Consider the following 18,379-nt stretch of genomic DNA (forward strand, 5'->3'; position numbering starts at 1 on the left):
CTGTTTCTTCTGAGTTACTAATTATAAATCATGAAATGGTGATAAAAAGGTACAAAGAATTAGTAATAAGACCCCAGGGAAACCAGAAGTTCACCTCTAAGATGAGAGATGAAGGAGAGACCATGTTATGTGGTGTCTGGAAGCTGGGCTCCAGAGCCCTCAGACTGGGTTTGACTCCTGGTACCACCACCTGAGAACTATGTGAATTGGGCAAGCTACTTCCTTATCTAAGCCTCAGTTTCCTCACTAAAAAATGTGATCATTAACAGTCCCAGTTATTAAATGGAACCTATCTCATAGGGCCATTGTGAGAGACAAGGAAATAATGTATGTCAAGCATTTTCCATAAAGCCAGACATACAAGAAGCATGTAATAAATGTTGACCATTATTGTTATCTCTAGGTAAAGATAATGGGTAATTCTGGAGATTCAAAGAGAAAGGTTCCCAGTAACAAGTCAAAAATTTTACTTTTTTTTTTTTTGTGGGCCCAATTCCCTGCTTTAAAGCAGCTTTAACGTTTACTACATTTGACTCTTCAAAGGTTGAGGTAAAGAGACGTTCTGAGGAATGTATAGGAGAGTTATTTCTTTTCATTCTTTTTTCCCTGAGTATATTTAATATTTTTAAATGGTCATTTGCTAAGTTTTTGTAGTGGTTAGTCTACAAAAAGCTATGGAATCAGTATTTGTGGCCCAGGAACTTAAGAAGGTTATCATGATCATTTTATTCAGTGTTTAAAGGTTATAAAGCCAGAAAATGCAATTTTATTGCAATTTCCCCCTCAGAATGTTTCATGTTTACACTCAAAATATAAATAAAATATTGTCACTTAAAAAAACCCACAAATCATTAGTTTTAAACACTACAGTTCTACAGTAAGAAAGTTTGATAACCATCAAATGAAAACAGATCAGGAATGGAAAAGAAACACCATTCATTATAGTAACACTATTTGCAGCACTTTAGTAAAAGGGCCCATCAACATTTCCATTATAAACTCCATTTTTGCAAGGGTAACAACATTGCTGGTACAGATTCATTAGCCCTATACTTACATACAAAATGTCAGCCTGGAACACATGCATGTTTCTAACTAATAAGCTTTAGTGTCCCCAAAGAAGTAATTGTTACAAACTTTAGGTGCTAGAAATTTAAAAATTCCTACTCTGCAACAATTACAAAAGAAAAACAAAAACAAAACCCACAAAACATTTAGAACTGATGGAAAAAAGTTCTCTAGTATTTGCATGAGGATATTATAGATCCTAAGACAGGATGGCAGAAGATACTCACGTGCCCTCTCTCTCACACACAGTATTGTTATTTAATATTCAAACTACCACTGATTTAGGATTACTCAATTTCAGAAGGGACCAGTCATATAAATCTCCACAGCTGAGCTGACTCTGACACAGATGCCTCTCCCCTAAATGAATGTTGGGATCTTTCCAGCCCTTCCCCTGTAATTGCCATTCTCATCCCTGGTACCTCCCCAGGGACCCACTTGCTGCAGGACCCACTGAGGCTCTCTCTTACAATCCTTTGCTACTTTCTTGCTAGAGTCTTCTCCCAACATGCCAGGAGAAATGCCCAGAAGTCTAGGCCACCATCCAGTCCCTACTATCCTCTCTCAAGATGCAAGAGCTTCAGTGTTAAAGGGATTGGTGCTTAAAATCTAGAGCTGCTCAAACCCTGGGAACCTAGGACTCAGGTCTAATGTAACTATTAGTATTATTTTAGTTACATTTTAAATTAATAGATTTTTGTGGGTTTGTCTGGCCTCTGGATGCTTATAACAGTGCTTCTTTTGGAAAATGTATTCTTCAATTCCACAAATCAACTTCTAAATAAACTTCACACCCATTTAAAATTGAGTACAATTCCTTAATACAAAATAGAGAATTACCATATGACCCAGTAATTCCAATTCTAGGTATATAACCCCCAAAGCTGAAAACAGGGATTCAAAGAGATGCTTTTAGACCATGTTCATAGTAGCCAGAAGGTGTAAACAACCCAAGTGTCCATCAATGGATGAATGACTCCACAAAATGTGGCATATACATACAATGAAATATTACTTAACCACAACAAGGAATAAAGTAGTGGTACATTACAATATGGTTGAACCTTGAGAATATTATAATAAGTGAAAGAAGCCAGATACAAAAGGATAACTATTGTTTGATTTCACTTATATGAAATATCTAGAATAAAACAATTTCAGAGAGACAGAAAGTAGATTAGCGAGTCCTAGGGGACCATGAGAGGAGAAAATGAGGAATTAATGAGTACAGAGTTTCTGTTTAGGGTGATGAAAAACTCTGGAAATAGTGGTGGTGATTGTACAATACTGTGAATGTAGTAAATGCTACTGAATTCTACATTTTAAAATGGTTAATTTTATACATGAATTTCAAATCAATACAATTAAAAATTGTATATAGTCAGTACCTACAAGTATATAAAAATTGAAATAGCTGATAAAGTATGCTTTTGCTATAAAAAAAGACGTACTGGGAAAAGAGAACTGTCTCAAGAGATAGAAAACCTAAAAACTTGGGTACAAGCCCTAACTCAGCCGTTAGTAATTAGGCCATCTTATATGAGCCATTTTCCCAATCTGAGACTCAGTTTTATCATGTAAAGAATATGATACTATCTGCTCTGCTTAATTCTAAGGCTGAGATTCAGAAAGTACACAAAAACTCTAAGATACCAGAGAAAAGGTACTAGCTTCTATAATAAATGAAAAGTTGGAAGTATGGGAACCCCAAAAAGGAAAAGGATGAATAAATGTATGCTTTTCCTTCCTAACACCTTATCTTTTACTTCAGTTGTTACCCAGGCTTTAGGCAAATCTTGGGAGACCATTATTTGAGCTGGAGGAGGTTCAATACGATCCAGGGGGATTCTCGGCATTTATCAAGTTGCGGAACCAAGTCTAGCAGATCCAGTCTAGACTAGATTCTGTCCTGTGTAGTATGGAATATAAAGCCCTGAAGAGATTCTAGAATCAATCTGTAGTCCGTGACTGTCTTTCAGATGATAAATGATCTCTAGTTGGGGCCACTATAAAGCTTCACTGGTAATATGTAGTATGGGGAGGAGAACTTGAGTCTAGTTTGGTTAGAACCCTCAATAAATCAGGCCCCAAGTGTGAAAGAAGGAAAGGAAACAGAATTTCTAGCTTTTTCTCTTGTGACACAAGGCTCTTTTATAGTAACATCTAATTTATCCAACACAGAGAGGAAAGGTGCTCTACTTGAAAGAATTAAAAAAAAAAAAAGTCTCCTTAAAATATATAAAGGAAATAATTAAAAAATGTATTACAGAAATTTCACTACCTAGTATTTACATTTTTAATATAGTTAACATAATATTTTCAAAACCCTTCAGAGACCAAAGGAAAAATGCAAGTGTGAAGCCATGTGTTGGTTTATGGCATATCCACACAAAAGTCTATGTATATGAATGAGCATACATGTAACTTGTTAGGGCAATGATAAACATGTTCTAGGTAATCTGGCATAGCAGGTATCATAGGGTATGGTATAATAGGGTTCTGGTGACTTGCATGCTAGCTGAAGGTCAGCCACTTACTGATCTGTGTGGCACTGAGCTTTTCCTGTGCCTCTGTCTCCTCTGTTATAACGAGAAGTTTAGGTAATAGTTTTCAAAAAATAAAAAAAACCCTTTTTTTGTTTCGTTTTAAATTTTAACCAGTAGAACCTTTTCTTTAAATGAACTCATCCAAGAAGCCCGCTATTTCATATAAATAAACTCAGAGCTACTCTGTTTGAAGTAAGGTAAGAAACCCAGACGTCTATCTGCTTGCTCCCTTATTGTCCTACCAGCCCCAAGGTGTCTGTGAAGAAGCCCTGAAGTCTCCACAGAACACAGCTTGAAACCAATCCGGCCAGATAAAGCCAAAGGTCTCTTCAGATTCTAGTATGTTCTGATTTCACTAATGTAGGCAATTTTCAAATGTCCCATACAAATGCTTATTTCTGGAGGAGTTCTTTAATTATAAATACATCTTTGGCAAATAGAGAAGAAAAAGTTCAAGAAAGCTTTCCAATCCTAATCTACTACTAATTTACTAATCTACTTTACTAATCTACTTTAACACTGCCATAAAATTAAAGCAATTAATTAGATTAAAGGAATAGATTTTCCACTTACATTTTGACATTTTTTTACTTAATATAGTGTACTTTTAATTTGGCATGAATGATTTGAATTTATTTCCCATTTTTACCCCTTTTGTAGGAGCAGGATTTTAAAGAAACATATATGTATAGACATATATTTTAAAGAAATATATTTCTTTAAAATATACACACATACAGTTTTTTTTTTTTTTTTTTTCCAATAGCTTACTGTACACTTAGATCTATTCAATCACTATTGGCAGTCAGCATTAAATGCCAATCTACCCTCTGGTTAGGAGCTAACTTGCTGCTCTAAACCATTTTTACAAACCTTCCTATATACCTTAATCCTTTCAAATGTAACTGTGACACAAAGTATTACAGACTTTTAAAAACCAGTTCTCTTGAAAAAAAATTGTGGAGCATCAGTAACCAGATAGTATTCTCAAATTTCAGTGATCTAGTCCGTGGAGATGTCCCCTATGCATAGTGCTCTGTTTCATGCAGTACATGGCTTTAGCTGGCCAAATCTTTTTTTTTTCCCAATGAATCAGTAGAACAGTGAAGATCTTACTTTTTTTTTAAGCAGTGGCATATCAATGAGGCACAGATGTGTATTCCAACCCTGCATGGATGAGCACACTGTTCAATAGTGCTGGCTCACACGGTATCAGGGCGAGTTATCACTTCCCATGAAGGCACTCTTATCACCAGGGCCCAGAGAGGTGGCTGCAAATCGCAGCCTTTTTATTTTCAAGGCAGTTCTGCTGAACATTCAGGCTTCAAAGATTCACACTTCCAAAACTCTATAAGAGTTTGTGAACGCTCAATTTGCCAAAACTGTTTACAGTGTAATTGGGCACCGTACCTGTGTCCATGAGATAGCGAAGGCGCTTCTCCACCAGCGCGGCACGGGTGTCAATTTGCTTTTGCTCATTCTCTAGTGCTGCCAATTCTCCTACAACATACTGACTGGTGTCTTTGAACCCTTTCTGTTAACGAGAACAAACAGGAAAGAAAAAAAAATCACTTGTAAGTTGCATTTTTCCTTTCTACAAACACTTAGTAAAGCACTTACCTAGAGAACCAAATACGCCCTTAGTATCACTCTTAGTAACTAAAAGCAACGCCCTGTGATTCAAAAAATTTTCATATGTATTACATATATTGCAAAACTTTTGTAAATAGAGAAAATCTTGGCTGTTTAGTATTATATTTATAATTTAACACCCAGATTTGCCAGATTTAAAAAGTTAACACTAAGTAAGAAAAAAATTCTCCTTAGAGTTGAGTCAGAGTGATTAAGCATGGACAAGGACAGAAGATAATTTTCCCTTGGTGACTGTCAAAACAAACACCAATGACATCTTTAATTCAAAAGTGTAATATATAAAAATGGAATTTAACTAAGGAATTGCTTCTTAAAGAATCTATCCTGAAAAAAATCAGATTTGTTCTTACAAAAATATAAAATTAAAAAGATACATTTCTTCTTTTCATAGTAACTATACTATTTAAAGTATTTTTAAAAAATGATAAAAGAGAAGTTTCTAATATCTCCAGTTTCCCCTCCAGCTGGCTTCTGTACTTTAACATGTCATTCTGTTGATGTATTACTAATTATTGTAGCTGCGAATTCTAACTTGACAGGTGGTTTCAAACCTTGCTACACTGGATCTAATGCCACCAGTACACTGATTTGGTTAATCTTCCATTTAACCAAATTTGGATTTCAACTGAAATTTTACTTTTTACAACCAAGCATGTTAAAAAAAATTATCCTTAGAAGTTTTATTTGAAGTAGCAGTTCTATTATAAAGTACCAATATAGGCTTACTTTTTATTTTCCTATTACAAATTGAAATCGTTAGGGGGCAGGGTTATTCATGGTATAGTACCAAACTGATTAATTATAGCTTCCTTTGGAATGCTTGTTTGTCTTGTGGCATTTCTAGGGGTTAGTTTCCTAAGTAGCTGAGAAATACTAAAGAACTGCTTAAGTGATTACTCTCACCACTACCACTACTAATATCAGCACTTACAATATTTATTCAGAGAAATAAATGTGAACAACGTTCTTGTGTCAAATCCCTTCCCTACCTAGAAGCATATTAATCTCTAAGAAGCCATGAGGAATTATCTTTCGTTACTCCTTAAACAAGAAACAAAATCAAGAATTATGTTATTTACGAGGATATTTTGGAATTCTCATAATGAACAAACCTGTCTAACCATATGTGTAACTTATTTATCTTTGGAACCAGTAAACTGTACTCACACATGAACTCAATTTAAACCAGCTTATTGTTAAACTGACTATGGTAGTTGACAAACTTAAGCTGAAATATTTTAAAAAATCATGAAACTGATAATGTCTCAGGATAGACTGATCAAATAAGTTACTGTATTTTTAAAAGATTCATACAAAGAGGATATTCTTCCATCTCACTATGAAATAGAAAAACTATAACAACAGAATAAATGCTAATGGTAGGTTTAAAATCTGGAATCTGGTGAATGCTTTTTGTATCTACCTGTCAGACAGCAGAGCATTTTCAAAAAGGACTATTCTCATTTCCATCCAGAGGGACAAAACAAACATAGTAAAAGTAACAAAGATATAAGAAAACAGAAGTGATAAGCAACACGTAAACTTCATTGCTTGTACTGATTGGTTCAGTTAAAAATAGTAACAAAGTTTATAGTCAGATTTCTTTAGTGTGAGTATACAGTATACTCAAATATTCTGTATCTTATAAATTATACCAAATATTTCATCAGGATATATACCACTCAGCTCTTCTATGTATTAAGACGTGCCAGGTTTTAGTAAAACAACTTTAAAACGAGAACTTAAAAATGAGAAGTTTTTACAGCTCTAAAATGTAGTTTGTAACTCTGACTACATTTGCAAGGATTTTAAAATCCATAATAGACAATTCTAAGAGTAAAAACAAAGAAAATATTTACACAAACTGGAGATAATAATAATAAAAAAAAGTAGCACCATTAAAGAGAGCAATGCTTCCAGACAAAAATTCAAGTTAAAACTTGTTCTTCCTGCTTCTGTCCCGCAGCTGTCCATCAAAAGCAGCTTTCTCCCTGCGGTCTATCAAATATTTCCCTCACAAATCAATTTTACACATGATCAGCCCATACCCCTACTGAGCTGAACCTCCCCGTTAATTAAGTGAAGAAATTACCATATATATTATATTAATGCAAACATCATTCAGCTAGTAATTCACGGCTGATCTGGATAATGGAAAGGTTGAACACCCATTAACCCAAGCCAACAAAATGGGTTGGCTGAGAAATTCTAGCAGGTCTCATGTGACTTTTCCCTCTAACTGCAGCTCTGCGGTATCTGCTATTGTAATAATTAAAATCCTCCCAGTAGATCAATACTGGAATCTCTTTATGGGAAGTGCCCTGATGGAAATGTCTCAAGGAAGCTGGGGCTGTGGAACTCTGAAAAATTCATTTTTTTTATCTGACAATTATCACCACACTGCAGACTAATTCAACAGTGCACCCCTCTCACTCTGCTTTGAATGCACTGGAGATTGACATCTTAAAAAACCTAACATCTCATTTTAACAAATAAAGGCACTATTTCCACATACAGTTTGGAATTATCAGCAATCATGAAACCACACAAAAAATTAATATACATTAAGCACTTCATCTTCTGATGGCTTCCTCTGAGTTTCAGTTATTGCTGCCTTCTCCTCATTTCCTTTCTTTGTATCTTCCTGTATTGATCTCTGCCTTTTCATCTCTTAAAAAAAGGGAAAGACATGTAAAATTATTATAAAGCTTGATATTTGTGTATTGAAATGTGGATTTACATTATCAGCTTCTATATATATATATATATATATACACACACATATATAAATATTGTTAAATCATAAGATGGGAAAACATGTAAAAAAGTGTTCCTACCTGGTCTATTCTCAACATATTGACTGAAAGACTGAAGTTGAGTTTTTCTTACTGTAGAATCCTTGCTAAACACAACAGGATTTCTAAATCGTTCTGTTGCTTTTTGTAATCGCTCAGTCCGGAGATCTTCTGTGCCATTCTAAAAGTGAAACAAATGTGGTAAGAGAGTCCTGATCTTATAAATGTGAAATTACACATTAGTAAAACAAGTTTTACTGATTTAAGATAATGCCAACTTAGAAACGTTTTGAAAGAAAAAAGGACTATAAAGAGATGTTCTAAATAGCTCAACGGCAAGGTCTGTTGCCTGTAACTGAAACCTTTGGGAGACATGGTTTAAATGGAGGATCATTCTTGATAACTGTGATTCATTAGATACTGCGAACTCCCATGTCTTCTTCTGATATGTATCATTTAAAAGCCACATTGCCTCTGTCTACCACCGACCCACCACCCCAGCCCCACTATTCTGCCCCATCTGTTTGTACAGTCCCACAGACTTGTATGACAAGAAGAACTAGTTTCTAATTTTATGCCCATTGAGATAAACCACTAATGCTGGATGAAGGCTAAAAGGTAGGATTATAACACTACCCCACTGAACTGCATTTCATCAGCTATAACTTTCCAAAGCCAGATTTGTAAGTAAGCCCTTTACAGCTAAGGAAACTACAATTATCTTTTCCAGAGCTTCCTATGTTAATACTGGTAACAAATTCAAATGGTTCTATCAACAAGAAATATCCCAGAAGACTGAACCACTGCAGTGTGTGGAAGCCGCAGATACCGTGGTGCTGTGTACCAAACAAATATTTCATTTTATACCTAATCTTTATTATTTTTATTAAGTGTTTTGAAAGTAAATAGGGAAAGGCTAAGATGCATGACTAATAGCTAAGCCTGCTGAATGCTGAAACTGGTTATCAAAAGCTACCAAGACTTTGCCCTTCCTCTGCATTGAGACAATCAGTAATGAGGGAGTCCTCCAATGGCCTATTCTCTAGCCTCAAGGAGGCCTGGGATACAGAATCCTCAAGGGAAGGTAACAGTTTATCCTTTTCCACAAACACAGAATGCCTCATTTATAAACGTGTAAACTGCATTTTATTAAAAAAATAAAACCCTAAATCAATGCTGAAAGCTTCAAGAGAACAGATGGACTCTATATGTTCTTTATAAGCACCATTTAAAAAATCTGAACTAAAAAGATCCATACAAAGACAAGCTGTTTAAAGCACACATTTTGTTGGAATAAGTTTGAAAATAACTACATTTAAGTGCTTTCTGGAAAGCAAAAACAACTGCATCTATTTAGGTAATTAAACCTTGAGAACGAAAATACCTCTGTCTTATTTTTTAAAGTTATATATTTATTATTAGTATCATGCTATTAATATGCTAGCTATGTAGCCAGGATAGAAACAATTATGGCTTTTATTTATTTGTTTGTTTGTTTAAGAAAAGTGTGTATTCTACTGTTATCATAATAACTGCCCAATAGTCTAAAACTCAAGTCTTTACCAAAATAAACAAATATGGCTAAATTTTTTGAGGCCTGGCAACATGCTAAAATATCAGTGCGATTAGCCAGCAAATCCCATCTTAAGAAACCTTTTTATGACTAGGGACTTCTGCCACTTTACAAATGTATTCCTCTAAACCCACTAATTCAGTTAGCCTTTTCAATCCATTGTATTATTCTTAGTCCAGCTTCATTCTGCATTAAATCCAGTGCAGAAAGCTAAATTGAACGCAAAAAATCAGACCTGATCCAGGCTTCCTTTTGTTCAAAGACAGTGACCAAAAGTCCTCTGGTGCTGCCACACACTTTCATCACCAATTTATAGAAACCGACAGTATAAGGGAAAAGCAATGAAAGTCATTGTCTTGGGACTTCAAAGCATCTCTGTGTCAGGGGAAGGAAATCCTTTCAGTCAGCAGGGCAGTCCCCATAGTCCGCAGGTGGGTGAAAAAGTTATACAAGACTAGAAATGCCCTAAAGCTAGAGAAATATTAACGATACAGTGCAAGGAAAAGGGGGGATGGCTTGAGTGGGGATAATATAAATACTACAAATCATCATCATTATCATCATCATCTTATAATGTTGCATTTTGGCTAAAATCTTACACAAGGTAAGATTTATATTGGCACAAAGCACATGCAAGTATCTTAAAAATTTATATTCAATCACATACCATCTTCAGGAATTAATTTATCTTAACAGGTCAAAGGCTGAAGATGATAGAATATGCTAGAATTCTCTTAGCAATATTCTCGTTTAGCAAAATACAAATGCATACAGAAGTCAAGAATAGTTTTTACTTTTACTGACATATCAACTTAAAGTAGTAGTTTATCTGAAAAACAGTACCTGAATACTGATTACCATACTGGTATTTAATTTATTGGCTATTTAATAAAAATTTGTATATCTTAATCTTAATGTGAAGAATTTGGTAAGAAACTGACTTTAGGATTATGAAGTGCCAGTGGAAATTAGAATACACAGATACTAAGTCAAATATTTTAAACAAGTAAGATTTACCTTAATGTCTTGCTCTGAACTTTCAGTTATAGCTTTGTGAGCAGCGCTGGAAGGTGAATTTGCCACCTGTGGCTGAGTGTCTAGGAGTTTCTTCAGCTTCAAGTCCACCAACTTAGTGTTTTGTTCTGTTAAATATGCAAATACTATGAATAACTGTATGAGATGCGTTTAGATGTGTAGGCTATCAATTTAAAGGACTTCATAAAAATATTACTATATCAAAAAAAGAGAACTCTTTATATATATATGTATGTATGTATACATAAACTATACTGCATACCATATAACTATAATATAACTAAGTAGTCTTTAGGGATATTGACTATATTCCCTTTTTAAAAATTGAGACATAATTGATATGTAACCTTGTGTAAGTTGAAGATGTACAATGTGTTGATTTGATACATTTATATATTGCAATATGATTACCACCATAGCATTAGTTAACACTTCTATCATGTCACAAAATTATCATTTCTTTTTTGTGGTGGGAATAAATAAAATCTAGTCTCTTAGCATATATTCCAGGGTGTGTGTGTATGTGTGTGTGTGTGTGTGTGTGTGTGTGTGTGTATGATATACATGCATGTATATGTACTTTTCCCCAAAATCAGTTCCCTTAAAGAATATAGTCAACACGCCTAAAGACTATTTAGTTATTCTATAGTTAATAGCAGCTATGCTTACCTGAAAACTTAAGCCCATATTTGATGTACATATTTATATTAGCAACTGTATAGGTTGTACATAATAAAACAAGGTATTACAAAGTAGGTATTTAAAAGAGGTAACACATTTGATTAAAAATTATATTACTTTATTGTTTCAATTCTTCTAGTATATTAAATTTAGACATATAATGCCATATTAAGTTCTTAAGATGATCTTAGACAGTCATGTACACATTGTTAGAATCCAGTGTTCCAATGTTTATGGGTATACATATATACCCAGCATTGAAACAGGGTATATGTTTACAAATACCTTTTAATTAGAGGGCAGAAGTACAATAAAGATTATCACATTTTGGAATGTGTGAAATATGGATAGAAATTTAAAATAAATACAAAATAGCTATAACTTTAAAAATAAACAATTTCAAATTATTTTTAGCAAGTAAATTAATCTGTATTTAATAAAATAGCTCAGAAGAGAATGGAAACAAATAATTCTATTTAAACATTCACTCAAAGCAACTCTTTAATAAAATGATTATAAAAGACATGCCAACCATTTGATGAATGGTATTTTTCATAAAGATTAATAAGTTTTCTAATTATAAGACTCTTAATAAATGCTATTATCATTACTTTCATGCAAATTGGTCAGTTTATATTGCCAGGCTTCTCTTTTAAACAATATCTGATGAACTATGGTCAAATCAAGATAAAGATTAAACAACTTATTATTAAAAAATTATGACTTTTATATACATATTAAAAAAAGAATTTTGAGGAAAATAAAGCCAGGATAAAAAACCATAATGTATGCTACATGCTTCCAGATTCCAGTTTGCATTCCTATTTCTTACTGCCATGAAATAAACCATAGTCTGAATTGGAAAGTCTGTCCTATGCACTCGCCAACACTTATTGGCATGCTGGAGAGTTGTAAACAATATATTACTTAACTCCAAAAACAGGAGGACTGAGATGGGTTTTCTTTTTAGGTATACAAAAAGTAGGAAGAGTGTTTTTAAGAAGGACAAGAATCAAGCCTAATGTTAGGCCTAATATTAACCAACCTTTAAATACATTAAAATACCCCACAAAGTTGCTATAACTAAAACTAGAAAATTCTCTTTACCTTACCCAAGAAAGGGCTAATTTCTCCTGTCTTCTTAATCTACTGTTAAATCAGGAAATATGTACCACTTATTGTCACTGATTTTATACTTCCATGAATCAAATGTTAAGGCTTTAATTCTGTACTTCTGGATGCCCTCCGTGGTAAAGAGATGATACTGGTTTCTACTAAAGACTTTGATGGTGGTTGTGGTGAGAGGGTGGGTAAGCAAAAACAAAAATTTTTTTCAAAAAGAAAAATCAAACTTATCCAAGTTCTAAAGTATTTTAAATAGAAATAAGTAAAACGCAGTTTTAATTTGGGGTTAATTTTTTTTTAAGTTTCCTTAAATATCAGCATTCTCCTGGACTTGTACAATTATAAATATACTGACCTGTATCTAGTAAAAGTATTATTTAATACTAGACCATGAAGGAGCTACTGACAAAAGACACAGATTTTTTTGGGTGCTCTCTATAGTTAGGAAGACCATGTTTGATTGTTTCTTGGAGAAGTAACAGCATGATTTCAAATAGCGAAGAAACAAAGCAAGTTAGCATTGCAAGGACATGCCAGGGTTGGGAAGAATACCTGCTCTCCCTCCCTGTAGCTTTTTACAGGAAAAGATAAATATTAGGGATTTCACTTTCTTACCTTTAAGTTTAAAAAGATTGCTAAAGACTTTTTATTGCTATAAGAATTCAATTCAATAAGTATTTATGAAACCTCTCACATATACAAAGCTACCTGCTGCTGACTTATAAAGGTAGTGCATATGGAACACTCATCTACTTAACCATCAGCAAGTATCTTTATATTTTATACAATAACTCAGAAGTTCAATTGCAAATGTGATTATCGGTATAATATTTATTGATATACAATATGAGATGAATTTAATAGTAATCTATATAAGCAGTTTTCAAAGAGTTTTATTGTGATTAGTTATTAAGTATGTATAAAATAATTTATTAGTAGTAATATTTAAATATTTAAGGTAAGCACAAAATTTATAAAATAATATTACCACTAAGACTATCAATTCCAAACCAAATCAGAAAATCTGATCCATGGTTTAGTTTTATATTTGAAGCATTCCATAGGTACTACATCTATACCTTACAACATCACGACAAAATATTTAGGCTGAGAAGGGAACCAATCATAAAATGTCTACAAATTGTCCCATATAACATAAAATATAAAAGTGAATCTTAGTAATAAGAGAAAAACTAAAATTTGCTATTTCAATTTTATTGCTAATTTTAACATTAAGCCTAAAACAAAATAATAACATAAAATTGATGGAAAGTGGATTTAGCTAAATTTGTGAGGGCGTAAGATGTAACAAAACTACTAAAAGAACTTATTATCATTATTAATGAGATAATAATAAAAACATAACAGTTTTAATAGTTAATAAACAGTTACAATAAAAATGTAAGAGTTTGCCATGCAGCAGGACACAAAGTATTTATGATCTGAAATTACCGGGAGTATCAAGGTCATTTTCTAAGTTAGTAAGTTCATCTCCACCTCCTACAACAAAGCCTTCGGAAATCTCCTCATTAGTATCTATCTCAACTTTATCATTTTCATCTGTAGGAAAATGTAGCAATAATGTTAGTATATTATTTCTATTTTATATCATTTGTTAGAAACACTAAGGAAAAACATTAGTATTGTAATGACAGTTCAAATTCAGGTCTGACACAGATGAGCAAGTTAAGAAATCAGTTTTAAGCTACTTTTTCACTACTGGATTAACATTTATATTTTACATTCATATGTCAAAGATGAATTGTCACACCAAAGCAGATGCAAAAATTTTGACAATTTGTCACATGCTGTCTCTGAATCACTGAGGTCCTTGAATCCCTATGTTTAAAAATGTAATCTACTGGTAATCTCTAATAACAGTATACAAAAATAAAGTTGGGGGACTTCCCTGGTGGCACAGTGGCTAAGAATCCGCCTACCAATGCAGAGGACACGGGTTCAAGCTCTGGTCCGGGAAGATCCCACATGCCGTGGAGCAACTAACCCCGTGCGCCACAACTACTGAGCCTGCACTCTAGAGCCCAAAAGCCACAACACTACTGAGCCTGCGTGCCACAACTACTGAAGCCCGCACGCCTAGAGCCCATGCTCAGCAACAAGAGAAGCCACCACAATGAGAAGCCCGCGCACCGCAACAAAGAGTAGCCCCCGCTCGCTGCAACTGGAGAAAGCACGCACACAGCAATGAAGACCCAACACAGCCAAAAACAAACAAACAAACAAATAAAAATATTAAAAAAAAAAAGTTGGTTTGGTAACAAAGTCATCAAATAACGTTTCTAAATTTCACATTTTTATCATTTATTAGATATAAATGTATAAGGAAACAACTCATTCTTTATAAACTTGTAGCTATATTTAAATCATTTGCATGAAGACTTGAATGCTTTTGTGCTATTAGTGAAATATTATCAAAAGCATTATGGATGAATTAAGAGACAAGATTGAGATGAGAATAGACAGTACCTTTATGCAAAAGAAAGTTCAGAAACAATTAAGACAGTACATCTTGGAAGACATAAAGCTGGTAGAAAGACCTGTTATTCAAAATTAAATACATGGGAATAAGGTAATCACACTATTTTTTTATACACTTAGTAAAACATCTTAGGTCATAATTAATTAATGGTATCATTTTAAAAAAGATTTCTATTACATATTTTTCCGTTTTAAACCCTAGTGATAAAATTGGTTAAGTAATTTTGAATATTACACGTTTAAAAAGTCATAGCAATAATTTGACTTGTATATTAGAAGTTAAGCTTTAAATTCTGCTATTGACAGGCAATGTACCTTTTGGAGAAATATCTGTCTAGCCCTGGGAGTTGAAGAATATCCCTACTATTCAACAGTTTATTTTTCATAGGGCAACTTTTATTAATAATGAGGTGTTCCAAAGGTTATTACAATTGAGAAATACTAAATTCTATAGCTTTGGCTTAAACCTTCAATATCTGTCCTTTTCCCTGTAGAGCTTTGTGTTTGATTTTAGGCTTCCCAAGTAAATATTTACTATGAGCATTAATATTAATAATAGTTTACATTTATTGAAGACTTCCTATGTACTATGTAAGCCGTTTAGAACAATACAACACAGAGAAAAAGAATGAGAAATGCCCCCAGGGGAAAAGCACTGCTAAATGCTTTCAAATCGCTAAGGTATTATACTTGGCTATATTATTTAAGTACAATAAGTTGACAGAGCTTTTCTAATCAACTGTGCTTAGTACAACTACTTGACTAATTTCATAAAAGTCAGCACCTTCATCTTCATTATCCTCAAAAATTCTTCTCTAAATAATTTTGTAGTAAAGGGAAATGAATTAACAGATATTTCCTGAGTGCCAAGTAAGTGTTCAGAACACTTCCTCTTATCAGAGATAGTTTACTACCAATAGTTCTTAGAGTACAGTACTTTGTTGCTGCAACCAGCCTTTATTGGTTACTACTGACCAGAATTAATATAGAGTGAAAATAAAAAGTTAAACATTCATTCATTTATTTATTCAAGAAACTTCTACTATATGCCAGATCTGCAATTTACAAAACACTGCTAGATGTTGAAGAGATACCAAGTTGTATAAGACATTTATTCCACCTTAAAGTTATACATTCAAATGACTAAAATACCATGTACGACAGTTAAGTGTTATGGGGTAAAAATAAGGTATAGAGCAAATTCAGGGAGGAAAGATTATTCTTTGCCAGTAGCACCAGGAATTATTTTTTGGAAGCAGTAACCTTTAAATTGGGTCTTCAGAAATGTACAGGATTTCAAAAAGTACAATTGAGGGAAGGGCACTACAGGCATGAGAGCAGGAAAGGGTAGGTTATGTTCAAAGAATGGTATAGCTCTATTTTGCTCAAGCATACTTAAAGGGAAATAACGGGAGGTAAGACTTGAAAGGTAAAACTGCAGAGAGCATTGAAGGGTAGGATAGGAAGTTTAGATTTTACTTGGTAGGAACGGAGAGATATTTGTGTTCAAACATGATCAGCAATGTGCTGTTTAACAGACAGCAGTCTATATAAGCAGTTTCTTACCACAGTGTTTCATGGTAATCAGTTGTGAAATATGTAGAAAATAATTACTAGTAATATAAGCGCTGAAGCTTATCGGGTTTTTTTTTATATAAATTAGAGTAGCTCCAGTATTAGTCCTAAAATATCACTCTCGCTTACATTCTGATATGCCTTCATATGTGAAAGAAAAAGGGGTCCAGGGATTGCACATGGGAGTGCAATCCCTGGAGCCACGTGACAGCATCCGTCATGCGAGATTGCTGAGTAAGATGTTGGACTCTAGCACACAAAGGCTGGAGGCAGGAAATCCAAGTTGGAGACTGTTATAACCTCCAGGTAAGTAGTATGGAGAGCTTTAACCTATCATAAAAGAACTGGAAGTGGGTATGACTTGAAAACAAACTGGATATTGGGTGGTTGGGGGAAGGATACTGAGGAGAGGAAGAGTGAGGCAGATGACTCTCCAGACAGTGACTAGAAGGACAGCACTGCTATGAAAAGAAGCTAAGTCTGCAACTGTGGTTGGATCTTGGTACTTCAGGTCCTGGGGTTATGCAGTGGGATATTCATTACCCCTTTACACAGTGCCAGGCTCCTGTGTGATGTTAAACAGGTGCCATTCATTTTATTTCCCGGCTAAATGAAATCTCTATCTATACTACCACTCACCAGTAATGCTGAGTGGGTTAACTCAATGTTTATATATGTATTGTTAACCTTAGATAAAAGGATTACTATTTGGGAAGGGGAAAAGTAAAAATTGATCTCCCATACAGCTCAGGTTTTCTTAAGAATAGGTTTCCACTTTCTTTCCATTCACTGACTTCAGGTTTACAATGAACAGGAATTCTTTTCGATAGTTAAAATGTTACACATTTCTTAACACCTGTCGAAATACTCTAAATGCATTTTAGCAGAATTAAAGTGCATGTTTGTCTTTGTGTGTGTGTTTAAAATATTATACGTTATTTATACGATATATATAAGATTATATATATCTTTATGGCTAACCACTGAAAATCCAGTAGGTAAGCGTGGCAGAAAGTAAACTAGAGATCCAATACACAATGGAAGGTGGTTTGCAAGTATGGCATGTATAATGTGTATAGGAAAAGGTAAAAAGAGATTGTATATACACTGGAATGAGACAATGCATTCTAGCTGACACTGCATAGCACTATGAGCAAAATGGGGATCCCAATGGTATGATTAATAGCACAGCAATAAGGCCAGTCTTACAACACTTATCATTTATAAATAAATTGAATGAAAAATCAGAATATCTGGTGACAGTAAAAAAAAGAATATCTGCACTTTTAAAAAAAGAAATTGAGGCTACCATTAAAAACATATTCACAGGGACTTCCCTGATGGTGCAATGGTTAAGAATCCGGCTGCCAATGCAGAGGACATGGGTTCAAGCCCTGGTCTGGGAAGATACCATATGTGTGGAGCAACTAAGTCCGTGCGCCACAACTACTGAGCCTGCGAGCCACAACTACTGAAGCCTGCGCACCTAGAGCCTGTGCTTCGCAACAAGAGAAGCCATCGCAATGAGAAGCACGTGCACTGCAACAAAGAGTAATAGAAAAAGCCTGCGTGCAGCAATGAAGACCCAACGCAGCCAAAAATAAATAAATAAAAAAAAATATTCACACAAAATGGTGGTTTAGAGAATACAGAGATGGTACCTAAGTGTACATGAAACTGTTTCTTCCCAGGAAAAAAAAAATATTCAGAATAAAATTTCTCATTTGTATCATGATTTTAAAATTCTCATTGAAGGTTCCCTATAAAATTCATAACTTTTAAAGTTATTCTATAGAAATCAAACAAATGATAGAAAACAATACAAATAT

At 34.0% G+C, this 18,379-nt stretch overlaps 1 protein-coding gene across 8 annotated transcripts in view; it reads right to left on the minus strand.

Moving 5' to 3' along the window:
• Positions 1–18,379, minus strand: part of EHBP1 (EH domain binding protein 1) — a 344,818-nt gene that overhangs the window by 40,346 nt on the left and 286,093 nt on the right. For 5 of the 8 annotated variants that reach the window (XM_067704925.1, XM_067704927.1, XM_067704928.1 and 2 more), the window contains 5 exons: positions 13,929–14,036; positions 10,653–10,777; positions 8,105–8,243; positions 7,831–7,937; positions 5,025–5,148 (listed from right to left, as the gene is read on the minus strand). In XM_067704925.1, the coding sequence (XP_067561026.1) occupies positions 5,025–5,148; positions 7,831–7,937; positions 8,105–8,243; positions 10,653–10,777; positions 13,929–14,036 (603 nt within the window). The remainder of the gene's footprint in view (positions 1–5,024; positions 5,149–7,830; positions 7,938–8,104; positions 8,244–10,652; positions 10,778–13,928; positions 14,037–18,379) is intronic. The other 3 variants (XM_067704931.1, XM_067704930.1, XM_067704929.1) reach the window with 1 other exon arrangement.

This window comes from Pseudorca crassidens, chromosome 14 (assembly GCF_039906515.1).
Source record: "Pseudorca crassidens isolate mPseCra1 chromosome 14, mPseCra1.hap1, whole genome shotgun sequence".
NCBI lineage: Eukaryota > Metazoa > Chordata > Mammalia > Artiodactyla > Delphinidae > Pseudorca > Pseudorca crassidens.